The sequence below is a fragment of the Acanthochromis polyacanthus genome, chromosome 17 (assembly GCF_021347895.1).
Source record: "Acanthochromis polyacanthus isolate Apoly-LR-REF ecotype Palm Island chromosome 17, KAUST_Apoly_ChrSc, whole genome shotgun sequence".
NCBI classification, from domain to species: Eukaryota; Metazoa; Chordata; class Actinopteri; family Pomacentridae; genus Acanthochromis; species Acanthochromis polyacanthus.
This window is the reverse complement of record NC_067129.1, coordinates 4,266,953-4,279,852: the sequence shown is the minus strand read 5'-3', so window position 1 is coordinate 4,279,852 and position 12,900 is coordinate 4,266,953. Positions and strand designations below refer to the sequence as shown.

The window sequence follows — 12,900 nt, the reverse complement described above, 5'->3', positions numbered from 1 at the left end:
AACCACAGCAGGATCCATGTACGTGTCTTATGGGTCAATATGTAATTGAGGGAATGATCCAAGCTGACCAAAAACTTGTTGAAAATGACAAGAAAATTGTCCAAAAAGACTCAAAACTTGTCCAAAATGACTTGAAAATGTCCCATAATTGCAGAAAATGAGTCTAGAACGGCATGAAATTTGTCCTAAATGACTTGAAAATGATCCCAAAGACACAAAAATGATCCAAAATTACGAGAAACGATTCAAGCTGACATAAATGGACAAGAGAATTGTCCTGGTGAATATATAATTGAGAGACTTTTGAAGTCCATGGGATATATCTTGCATACATTTTTTTAAATATTCATTGTGATCATGTCTTTACAAATTCCATCATTATTTATTTATGGAAACAATCACTTATTAAAAAATGACTGGATATCACTAAAATGTAAACGAAATAAACGTCCAAATTTAATTACAACCATCTTCTAATTAGCTAAACAACAATAAAATGAGCTGATTCAAAAAATTTTAGATTGTGTTCTTTTTATTAGGTTAAGATAATCATGATGGATATTTCTTTTTTGGCAATATATCAAATTTTCTATGGAAAATAACAAATTAAATCACTTTCCACTAAGTTCCCCGTTACAAAAACACCTCTCCAGGAAGTGTGTTAATTCCAGATCACATGACCTGCTCCACATGATGTCATTTCCTCCTGAAGAAAAGACTGGCAAGACTCCAAGGCTTTCTGAGTTATTTAATATAAAGTAGTCAACAGGTTTACTACAATAGCTTTCGAAATAACTTCCAATTTTAACCGGTTGTACATGTAATGTTTAGAAGAATCTTTCTGTAAAAATACCATGTGGTGTTTGGTTTTAGGCGGCCATGTTGATTTTAGGCCTGAAAACAGCAAAAATGCCAACTATGATACAAAAAGTCCCACAATTATATATTGATGCTTATAATTATAAATGATCTAATGGCACTGTGTTGTTCTTCACTACAGTAAATGGAGGTCTGTCAGCTGCAGGTAAATTGTTGGTAGCGGCCTCTATTTTCATTTAGTTTTTTTCTGCTAATTATCATCACACATGGAAAGAATTTTCAGTGATGAGGAAATTGAAAATTTACTACGCTATTACTTATTCTGACAATGTGATAAACTTAAGTGTTTATTATTTAACAGCAATGTTCTGCGCCCTACGTTTAATGTTGCCTTCATCCGACATTCGCTTGACATTTTCAAACTCGGCGCCTCTGAGTGAAGCTGTCACTTAGCTGGGTGCGTCTCTTGACTGCAAACGACGACAGAGCAGGTCGTTCAGCGTTCACATTTCATTCCCAGCATACCTCTGTCCAGCCGAGCCTCTCACGCTAGGAGGCGTTTCTCGTTTTGTCACTCAGGAGCTGCCGTTTGCAAAGATTCTGATGCTGCTGAAACTCTTTCCTTTTGTTATCGTTGTTGGCTCTCGACCAACAGCAAAACAAGCCGACGGGTCGGTTTATCAGATTCTGGGATGTGGTGCGCCTGAGGTGAAGAGTGGACTGACCGTTTAGTTTGCGCCGAACAACACTTGACCCGCGTTGTAGCGTGACCTCGGTTAAAACAGGATTACAGCGTGAATGGTGCTCCAGGAGCTGAGCCCAGTAATCTCTGGATCTCTTCCCAGCCGAGGGTTTTCTGCTCCTGGGCTTCACTGTAAGAGTAGCACAGCTTCCTGGTGGGCGATGAAGAAAAGATAGTAGAGAGGAAGAAGAGGAGGAGATGAGAATGTGAATGATAATGATGATTGTAAAGGTGGCTGATGTGTGTGTGCATACATTGAAGGACGGCGGAGGAGGGGAGGGTGGTGGTTGTATTGGCTCTCAGGAGGTAGAAGTGTGGTTTTCTACATATCAAAGGCTCTTCCTCGCACCCCATCCCCACCCTCGACCTCCCACCGTGTGAGTGTGTGCTCCCACTAAGCCACGTATTGACACACAGCTGTCAACAGCGCCCATCCCGACTTTCCACCGGGGGATCGCCACGCTTCACAAGACGCATCGCGAATTGACTTTATGTAAGAGTGATCAAATGATATTCAGACCCTGGTGTCTATTTGTGGCTTTCGTGTTTGTTTATTCTATTTGTTTGCACGTTAAGATACAGCAGTGTGAAATGTGCACGGATAGATTGAACAAGTACATGGAGAGCACAAAGAGAAATCGGTGACTGTCAGCAAGACTTTGCAGAAACTAAAAGACTGATTTTAATGAAACTTGTTGTAGAGGTGGAGCAAGGACACACGAAGAATCCATGAAATTTTGGTGCACTTTTGTTAAAATTCTAAAATAGAACATTGTCTTCTGGAGGGGAAGCTCTCTCCAAGTGTCCTGTTAGGTAATAAAGGATGGATAAGCATGTTCAAAATGGTAAATAAACAAAAAAAATGGCAAGAAAACTTCTCATTCCAGCTACATAATCAGAATGCAATTCACTGTTTCTTACAAAACCAAACCAAGATGATAAATGGTGCATAATATCCATGTTTGAACTCTGTTGAATCATTTTTGAGCACCAAGTTAACCAAATTCACTGAATGGGATAATGAAATTGCTTTTTTGTTAACATTCTAGTGGGTCTAAATCAATCTTAAGGGCTAAAAAGCAACACATTTTCATGTGTAAAGCCAAAAAGCACCAACTGCTGCCGTCTCTCCCCTCTGCTGTGCTGTGGCAGGCAGAGCCAGCCAGTCTATCCAGGCCTGTCCCCCTGTGGATTCAGGCAGTCCTACTCCTCCAACCTCCCCAGCGCCTCGTCCTACTCCAGGTACCGTAGCCGGCCGGCCAGACAGCGCCGGGCCGAGCCAAGAAAAAAAAAAAAAAAACGACACGCAATGCTCTGCATCATCAACTCCTGTTTATAGCACACTTAAAATGCCTGAGCAGGAGTTTTCCATTCGCCGTGGCAAACTCGTGTTCATCCCCTCCATCAGATTTCATTGGACAGCTGCAGTAAAAGTCCTACTGGAGCCGGTGTGCTGTAAACAGGACCAGTTGAGTGTTTCGCCAAAACAAGCTGAGTCAAGGCAAAGTGAGCCGAGCCGAGCTGAACGCTGCTGCAGAATAGGACAGCATACATGCAAGCACACAGAGAGACTCTATCAGGACAGCTGCTGGCCGCTATCACCACTTTTAAGCTTTTTTTCTGCTTTTTGTTGCTTGTGTGTCCCCCAGACTGCTGATTAAAGTCAATTTAACCCTGTAAAACCCACTGTTGGAGAAATTAATCAGTTTCATTTTTTTTTAATATGCAATTCATTGTTTTTTAATATTATTTTTAAATATTATCTTCTTATTTATGTGTGTGAATGTATATATGTGTGTATATATATATATTGTTTTTGCTTGTTTTCTTCTATATTTGTGTTTATATATTTTATTAGTTTGATTATATATATGTAATCAAACTAATAATAATAATTTATCTCCAAATATAGAAAAACATTGCAAAAAATAAAATAAAATTAAAAAATAGAAATACTATTACTAATGATAATATGTAATGTATAAAAATCCAAATATAGAAGAAAATGAGCATACAAATTATATGTAATTTTTTTGCTTATATTTTTCTTTTGCTCATTTTCTTCTATATTTGCATTTCTATATATTGTTATTTATTTATAATAATATTTTTTTAATTACTTTTTTTTGCTCATTATTTTCTGTATTTGGGTCTTACAGGGTTAAAAAGCCAAATGTTCCTTTAGGTCTGCTAAAAATATGAGTGTGACCGCCCTACTGTGAATTTGTGCATTTGCAGAGTCAAATTTAACTCATTTCAACCTAAAGCGGTGTTTAAACACAACACACAGTGATTTCTCTTTGCAGGACTGCAAACATGAATCCTCGACCATGTAGACTTACCCAACCTCTCATACTGTTTGTTTTAGACATGTATCGTGCAAAATAGGTGGAATTTCTTCACAATAATCCAGTGTTTAAGAGCCCAAAATGAGAAAAAGGTTACTGCACTGCAACCATTTTAATCTAAAATATGAAAAATCTGATTTGGGTCTTTGATATCACACTTTGATCTGCGTTCATTTTGGGAGATGCTTCTGTAATTCTGCAGTTTCAAAGCGGTAAGCATTACTTGCATCGTTAATTATGTATTTCTGCTGCAGTAGACCCCACTGAAAAGATTCTACTCATTCATGCAAGTTAAAACAAACAGTATGAACATGTTTTGATTGTTTTTGATGCTCGCAAAGCTGCCAGCAGGTGCTTAATTCTGCTGCGTTTTCAGCCGCTTTCTGTTCAGGTGCAGAAAAAAATGACGTAAAGTCCCTCAGTAGTCGTACTTTAATATGTTTTGGATCATGCAGTGGAATTACTTCTTAACACTCATGATGCTTGTGAATGCACTGACTGATCGTGGGCTTCAAACAGCTCTGAGATGTAGAGAAGGGTTTTCCTCCTCAGTAATGTTTGGACGCCCTCTAGTGGTGGCAAATGTTAATGTCACTGCTGCATGAAATATTAAAGAATTTCCATTTATGCTTCAAATTTTAGCTGTTTTTCTGCATTTGGTTTAAGATTTGTTCTCTGGTGACTCCAGCAAACCACTACACTGATATAAAGTCACTTTCAGCCCTTTATTTGACAGGCTTTTCATGCTTTTAGGCTCATTGCTTCCCCCAAACTGCTGCTCTTGCTTTGTAGCTCACCGTCCTGTCAGTGAATCAATGTTTCTCTCAAAAGTCTGTGTTGTCTCTCCTCTTTCTTCCTTTCCTCTACTATTTTTTTTTCTCTTTTACCTCCAGGTTCCCTCACTCTCTGATGCTTGGAACGTCAGGCATGCACCCCACAGGGATCCCCCACCCGGCCATAGTGCCCCCTACAGGCAAACAGGACCATGACCAGTACGACAGAGGGATGTACGTGTAAGTATCACCCACGCTTCTCTCTCTCACCAAACATCCGTCCTTCATTACACCCTTAGAACTTGTTAAATCTTTACTTCACGCTCTATTTATGTCACTGTTTTCATGCAGATGTTAAATATTTTATCTGAGATTATATTCTTGATTAAATAATTTAGATTTAAATGGAAATGATTAACTCTCTGACTTTGAAGGCCTTTAAAAAAATCACCAAAATAAAAGCATTTATCAGCGTCTGAAGCTGTAAAAGCTAAATAATTGCTCTTCTTCAACTACTTATCTATGATGTGCTGTTTTGTCAGGAAACTTAACCAAATGCAAGCTTAAAATCATAACATATGACCAAAAACACTTTGTTGTAAATGTTTTGTTTTGAAATTGCGAAAGAATAATAATGAGAATAAGCTTCACTGCAAAAACCGAAACATTCTGTGCTCCTTTGCACGTTGAGAAGCCGTTAATGACTGTATGACTTCGGCTGAACTGCAGGCAGTGTTTACGCAAAACATGTTGGAGATAAGTATGGAACCAAATAAAATATGCATTATGTACTGTCACCTTTTTTTCTAGTAGCACTTGTGGGCATTTGGAGAATGTTTCATGTGTCGGTTCCAGATTTTCTCAATTTTGGCCAAACAAACAATCAATGTCAACTCTAGTTCTTTGTTTGTGATCTATTGCATTAAAACTTTATTATACTGCCCAAAAGACAAATTTAAGTTCTTTCTACTTCTAGCCATGCTTGTTCTGTTTCTGTAGATGGGCTGGACTTGATACTGCAGTGAAAAATGAGCCCACAGTGAGGGGGAAGAAATGAGCAAAAACTCAGAGGAAGTGCTTGGAGTTCAGAGGGTTAACTGACTCAGACATGCAGTTTTCCCTTTTTATTTCCTCTTAAAGGAATAATTCAGCGTGCTAGGACATGTACTTGGCAACAGTTAAATGAGAATATTGATGCCGCTCTCATATCTGTTCATTAAATATAACGCTACAGCCACAAGAGAGTGACTTTAGCGTCGTATAAAGGCTGAAAACAGGGGAAAAGATGTTAAAAAATCCACCTCTAAACCCTAATGAATACAACAGATATCCTGTTTGAAATGAAACCATAAAAAGGACAGGGTGCTGGATTCCAGTCCCATTTGTCCACACACGAAGCCTAATTCCTTCTGTACACAAACGAGCAAAAAGACAGAAACAGCTTCTCAGATCTCCTCCTCCTCCTCCGTCTCCTTCAGGAAGCCGCAGGAGGCCAAGCGGGAGAAGGAGCCCAAGAAGCCGGTCATCAAGAAGCCCCTGAACGCCTTCATGCTCTACATGAAGGAGATGAGGGCGAAGGTGATCGCCGAGTGCACGTTAAAGGAGAGCGCCGCCATCAACCAGATTCTGGGCCGAAGGGTGAGGGATGCACGCAACCAAACGCACAATCAGACGCAGACTAATCCTGTTTGCAGGTCAGTCTGTGATTTCACACATGAGGAACATGAGAGGATGGTGGTAGGGTGAACCCTGCTGCTCCAGAGATCAGAAAACTAACGGGGGGGACAAAGACCCCTCTGAGAAAATCCACAACGTAGCGACCATATTTGTTTTATTATTTATGTGTGTTTTAAGGCTTTATAAACCGTCAACACTGTCATTATAAATGCTTCCCACACTCTTAACACTGTAAGACTCAAATACAGAAAAAAGTTTGCAAAAATATATAAATAAATGAAACAATAAAATAATAATAATAATAATAATTTCTCATTTGAGAAAATGTGTCTCAACTTTTGACTGGTAGTGTGTATGTATGTATATATATATATATATATGTATATGTATAGTATATAAAGACAAATAAATAAAATAATTAAAAAGATAAGAAGAAATGTGCTTATAAATAAAATCAAAAATCAAAAACATTTAAATAAACATTTAATACAACATTTAAAACAACACTAAATGCCACATTAAATGTTTAGCACATTTATTTGTCTTTAAATTTCTACTTTTATTATGCTTTTCTTTCATAGATTCATTTTTGTGATTAATATTTCTTTATATTACCACATTATTTTTTATTTTATTTATAAGCACATTTCTTCTTATTTTTAAAGTTGTTTTATTTATTTGTCTTTATATTTCTAATTTTATCATGGATTAATTTTTGATTAATATTTCTTTATATAGCAACATTATTTTTATTTTATTTATAAGCACATTTCTTCTTATTTTTTTAATTGTTTTATTTATTTGTCTTTATATTTCTACTTTTTATTAGCCTTTTTTCATGGATTAAGTTTTTTAATAATATTTCTTTATATAGCAACATTATTTATTTTTATTTATTCGTCTTTATATTTCCACTTTTATTTGCTTGTTATTTATAGATTTATTTTTTAATTTGGCACACTCCATAAGATCATGCTTATTTTACCGCAGAAATAATTAAAATAATAAATATAAAAAAACTATACAACGCAATACATTTTCTGCAATATAGCGAAAAATCCGCAATGCCGTGAGACCGAGATATGGCGAGAGACCACTGTATTTCCTTTTCCTTCCTTCCTTTTATACTATTATTATTATTTTGTATATTTTTAAGATACAATAACAAACTGTTTATTTATCTTACTCATCTAGCAAAGGTGCAGTGTACTAATATGTATTTTTATTTAACTTTTTTGCGTTTAGAGCCCTCAGACTATAAAGACAAAAGCAGTTCTGGTGTTCACATTCTTTCAAACTTCTCTAATGACCCCAACATTTTAAAAAAAAGCCTCATTGTTTACCTGCTTAATCAGCTCAAACCTGAACCTAACGGCGTCTCTGTTGTGTCCAGTGGCATGCGCTGACCCGGGAGGAGCAGGCCAAGTACTACGAGTTGGCCCGAAAGGAAAGACAACTGCACATGCAGCTCTACCCGACCTGGTCCGCTAGAGACAACTACGTAAGCAGCTTCTCCCTCCATTCCTCCTCTTCCCTCGTCTTCCTGCTCGCTGACAGTCAACCGTTTGTTGTTAAACTCATGAGCGGATAGCTGATTGACAGTATATATGTATAAGCAGGAAAATGTAGAGTTTTCTCCGCTTTGTTGGGCAAAATTAGAAATTAACTTGATGTCTGGGCTGTAGTGGGAACTGTCTCTAAATCTCAGGGCGAAGAAGTGATGTGTTTACTGTGGTTAGATCCAACTAGAAGCTTTTAAATTGAAATTATGTGATGTTTTCAACTCTCCATCGTGTGTGTTTGCATGTGTTTGTCATCATAATGTCAGTGTCATTACATTAGAAACATAAATGCCAAAGCTTACATTCATTATGCTTAAAAGATACCCGTTTCCATTTATATTAATTCACTGCGATTTACAGTAAACACAGCTTGAAAAATGCAAAATAGAAAGGAAATGTCCCTTTAAAATAATCTTAAAAACACAATAAACTACAGAGCTTGTGATGCAAATTACATTTTTAAAATAATTTTCATTTGGATTTTTTGATTTTTCAATTATAATTTCAGTATTTTTTCAATATATTACAATAAATATTCCTTTAAAATAAGAATAAAAAGTCAGCGAGAGCTATTTCTACTTTGATAAATTATTAAATTACACAGTACTTATTACATTAGTAGTAAATTCTTATTTTGAAGGATTATTCTTTCAAAATAAGAGCTCGATGAGAGCTAATTCTACTTGGATAAAGCATTATATTCAACATTATTTTAGATTAGTAGTAACACTTGTTATCAAATGTTGAGTTTGACTTCCTGTAAGCAGAAAGCTGCAAATTATAAATGTAGAAATCTTTTTTTTTTTTTAAATTACAAAACATTAGATGAAATAAACACCCAGAACTGTTTCTTCTTCTGTGCTCTCTGGTGTGATACAGTGAAAATAAGGTGATAAACAGCAGGATCAGTTCAGTAAATCTCATCTGGTGAACAAGTGTTTGACCATTTTTCACCTCAGAGCTGACTTACTGGCTCCTGTGTGTCAACAGGCGACATAATTACTGAGCCGCAGGCCTGACGGTCAAATGTTCTGCAGAGTTAGGACAGTAAACCTGTGTGGTGCATGCGTTTCAGTCCAATGTTTTGGGGGATGTTGCTGGATCTGGGCTGCTGTGTGCCTCTGACTTCTCAGTTTGCTGTTGAACTCTTGCAGGAGGCGGGCCTTAGCGGGGTCGCAGGGGAAAAGAGTAAAGCTGATTGGGTAGGGACACGTCTTACGGTGGATTTATACCTCTGTGGTGGAAAACATGAGTCTGTGGAGAGCTGCATGAAGGGGTGGGGTGGGGGGTGGGGGGTTGTGGGTATTCCTGTGCAAAGTGTGCATGCACCTTCCAAAGATCTTAGTGAGTCACATCAGCACATTCACCAACGACACGTACGCCACGGCAGCCGCACAAACACGCCTGATTGGTCAGCTTTTGTACATTTTACTGAGCCTTGCACCAGTGTGTTAACCCCTCAGATCACACAGAGGTATAAATCAGCCCGTTTTGCTCCACTAACAGAGAGCAGGGCCGCATGGCTGGCCTCGCTGCCTCGCTGCCTCCAGTTTATTTATTCATCTGTTTATCGGGCATCGCTTTAACCCTCTGAACCCCAAGCAGTTTCTGTGCTCCTGTCACAATTTTCACCGATTGTGGGGTCATGTTTCACTGCAATATGAAGTCCTGCACCTCTATGGAAACAGCACAACCATGACGAGAAGTAGAGAAAAGTTGTTGGAGTATTTAGTGCAGCATAGCCATGATACAAAGTCATACATCATAAAAAAGAAGTGGAATTTCTTTGATGATTTATTCACAAAACATAGACATTACCACTGCTGGAAGAAAAGACTCTGCATACCAGTGGTAATTTATTATTTACATTTTTGTTTCCATACATGCGTAACATAAACACAGCCTGCAGTTCAGCCTAGTTTAGTTAAAACACCCTGAATTTTTCTCATGTGACCGTTAGTTGCAGCTGGTTTATTAATAGCTTTCCGGTTGCGGCGAGGTGCGCAAAATTTTTAGTTTTTTAAAAAATCAGGATAGTGCTGAAGGCTTTATTTTTTAAATGAGAAATAAATAAACAAATTAAAGTGATTTTGAGGAAAAATCATAATCTTAAGCTCAGTTTTGGTTAGTTTGCCTGACTAAATAGCACAACACAGATGAGCCAAGGATGATAGGAAAGCTGAAAATCCAACAATAACTAAGGAGAAAAATTCAAAAGCTTGTATTCAACATTAAAAAAAGATGTAAAAATGCATCTTAAAAGAGCATTTCCTATTTCAGTGACAGAAGTATTGCACAAATATTGACCAAACTGTCAAAAATGAGTCTGTCCCTCACATTGTGATTTCATTGGCACAGAAAACCTACCCAGGAATTAGTCTGGTCCTTAGACCCTGTGAGAATTTACAACCCCATCTTCATTCCAAATCTGAACCAGATACAAAAACAGTTTCTACAGTTTCTGGCTTTGATAAATGGTTTGATTTTGGTGAATGTTTTTTTTTTTAAGCATTATTTTGGGATTCAGAGGGTTAAATCACAGCACCATTATTTACAACTGGATGTAGAAATGCTGAAACCTTTTTACATTCCCCAGTAGATCCCCCAGTAAAGTGTTAAAATCCTAAAAATGAGGCTGCTGTTTGGTCACGTTAGACACACGTTAGAGCGGTGACCTGTTTACGCTTTCCTCTGCTGCACTGCCTCGCTTTCTGTATGTGTGACTGAGCTGAACTCTGTAGACGGGCAGGCATGGCAACCAGTTATGGTCACACTTTATTCAGACTGTGGTTTATAACACGTTCTCAACAACATCGATTCATTTCCATTCCGCTGCCTTTTCTTTTTTTATGCTGTAGGCGACAGAAGGTTAAAAGGTGATGCAGTTTAGAAGCCAAAAAGAGCTTTATAGTGAAGCTCCCTCCCTAAAATCACCCTCATAATGTCGGGAACATGTTATAAACCAGAGCTCTAGTAAATTGTAATCATAGGTTTAGGAGCTACTGCTGCGCGCATGGAGCAAACATAACACTGATAATGCTGTTTGATTGGTTCATGTGGACAAATGTCATGACTGAGCGCTGGGATTATTCTTACTGACAGATATCAAGTTCAGTTTTACAGTTTTTAACTCTAGAAATGTTAGAAAGTTAACACCGAGTTAAATCAAACTCCAATGCTTTTAGAATGACTTAACCCAGGGGTGTCAAACATGTGGCCTGCGGACCAAAATCGGCCCTCCAGAGGTTCTAATCCGGCCCTCAAAGTGTAAAAATTAGAGAGAAGACGATAACTGCTAAATCTGTAAAACTGGGAATCTAAAATAATTCCTAGACTATGATAAGCTGTTTATCATGGTGTCTTGTTTTTGTTGTTTTATTGTCTGGCTTTTGTCAGTTGTCTCATGTTTTTGACATTTTGTGTTGATTTTTTGTCTTGCTAATGTGTTTTTTTTCTTATTTTTGTCATTTTGTGTTTTGCTTTTGTCATTTCTTTGTCGTTTTGTAACTCTTTGTGAATTTTTTTGCGTCGTTTGTCTCATTTTTTGTCGTTTTCTTTCTCGCGTTCGTCGTTTTGTGTCTCATTTTTGTAATGTTTGTCTTGTTTTTGTTGCTTTTTGTGTGGCTTTTTGCCTTTTGTCTCATGTTTTTTTTGTTTTGTGTTTTGCTTTATTCGTTTTTTGTGTAGCATATTTGTCATTTTGCATTTTTTGTCTTGCTTGCGTTGTTTGTCTTTTTTTTGGTCGTTTTGTTCCTCGCTTAAAGTTTTTTTCGCTTTGTTTTGTGTTTCTCGCTTTTGTCATTTTGTGTCTTTTTGTCTGAGTTTTGTTGTTTGACCTCATGTTTTTGTTGTTTTGTTTTTCATTTTGTTTTTTTTTCATTATTTATTGTTCTGTTAGTATTTTAATGGTCATTCCCTCTTGAGGTCAGATTGGGCTGAATGTGGCTCCTGAACTAAACTGAGTTTGACACCCCTGACTTAACCCAGTGCATTCTGCTTAAGCACGACTAAAATACCAAAACTGTGTCACAAAACTCCATCACCTGAGCGCAAAGAAACCAGAAGAGCAACCAAATCTGCTGAGCACAACTCCTGTGATCATATATGTGCATTCACAGCTGCAGGGCTGGGCTTGAAATATTGTTTGTTGCATTTCAAGGAACCCCCTCACATCGCCCTTCTTATTCTCCTCCTGACTTTAAAAAAAAACAAACAAAAAGCCAGTAACTGCTGGACCCACGAACAAAACAGGAAGAGAAGTTCCACGTATCGCCCCCGCACCTGTGGAGGGTTTCTCCTCCCGAGTCACCAAAAAAGACCTCCACACAAACTAGCATCTACGCTCAGATGAAAGGGCTTCAGAGAGGTGCAGTTGCAAGAGGAGTTGTTGTAAACCACATAGACAATGCTGACAGCGAGCCGAGGAGGGCAGACATCGAAGCGTAGGCGGTAGATTTCTCTCCCCACATCCTTCATCTCACCCAAATATGAGGCCTCACTTCACCATCGCCGGATCTGTGTGAACAACTCTGACGTTTACCTCAACAGTCGCACAATGCAGCCAGAGAAATAGGAGCAGAAATGTAGAAAAAGCAAGATTTTTGGACCTGGGGCGAACAAAAACATCTTTTTTCTTCACAGTTACTTATCGGGGAGGTTTTGCATGAATAGTTTAGTGACTTTAGTACTGCATTGTAGTTTCTTCTTTCCCTTTCTTGCTTTTTTCTCGCTCTTTTAAAAGTATTAAATATTGTTGCTTGACTTGGTTGCTGATGGTTGCTTTCAATTTTGCACATTTTACATAAAATAGGTTCACATGTTGCATATGAAAGCTCAGATTTCACAGATTTCTGTTGATAAACAACACTGAAGAATACATATTTCTTTCAACAGCTGCACCCGCAAAGTCACATTAGTTGTACAAATGATGACATGGAATAATCTGAGTACATTATTCTACTTGAGACACACCAGATTAA

General features: G+C 37.8%; 1 protein-coding gene across 7 annotated transcripts in view; it reads left to right on the top strand.

The window, feature by feature from the left end:
* Positions 1-12,900, top strand: part of tcf7 (transcription factor 7) — a 102,523-nt gene that overhangs the window by 79,898 nt on the left and 9,725 nt on the right. For 4 of the 7 annotated variants that reach the window (XM_051937326.1, XM_051937329.1, XM_051937330.1 and 1 more), the window contains exons 6-10: positions 2,714-2,803; positions 4,803-4,922; positions 6,161-6,320; positions 7,753-7,860; positions 9,076-9,123. In XM_051937326.1, the coding sequence (XP_051793286.1) occupies positions 2,714-2,803; positions 4,803-4,922; positions 6,161-6,320; positions 7,753-7,860; positions 9,076-9,123 (526 nt within the window). The remainder of the gene's footprint in view (positions 1-2,713; positions 2,804-4,802; positions 4,923-6,160; positions 6,321-7,752; positions 7,861-9,075; positions 9,124-12,900) is intronic. The other 3 variants (XM_022190923.2, XM_051937327.1, XM_022190924.2) reach the window with 3 other exon arrangements.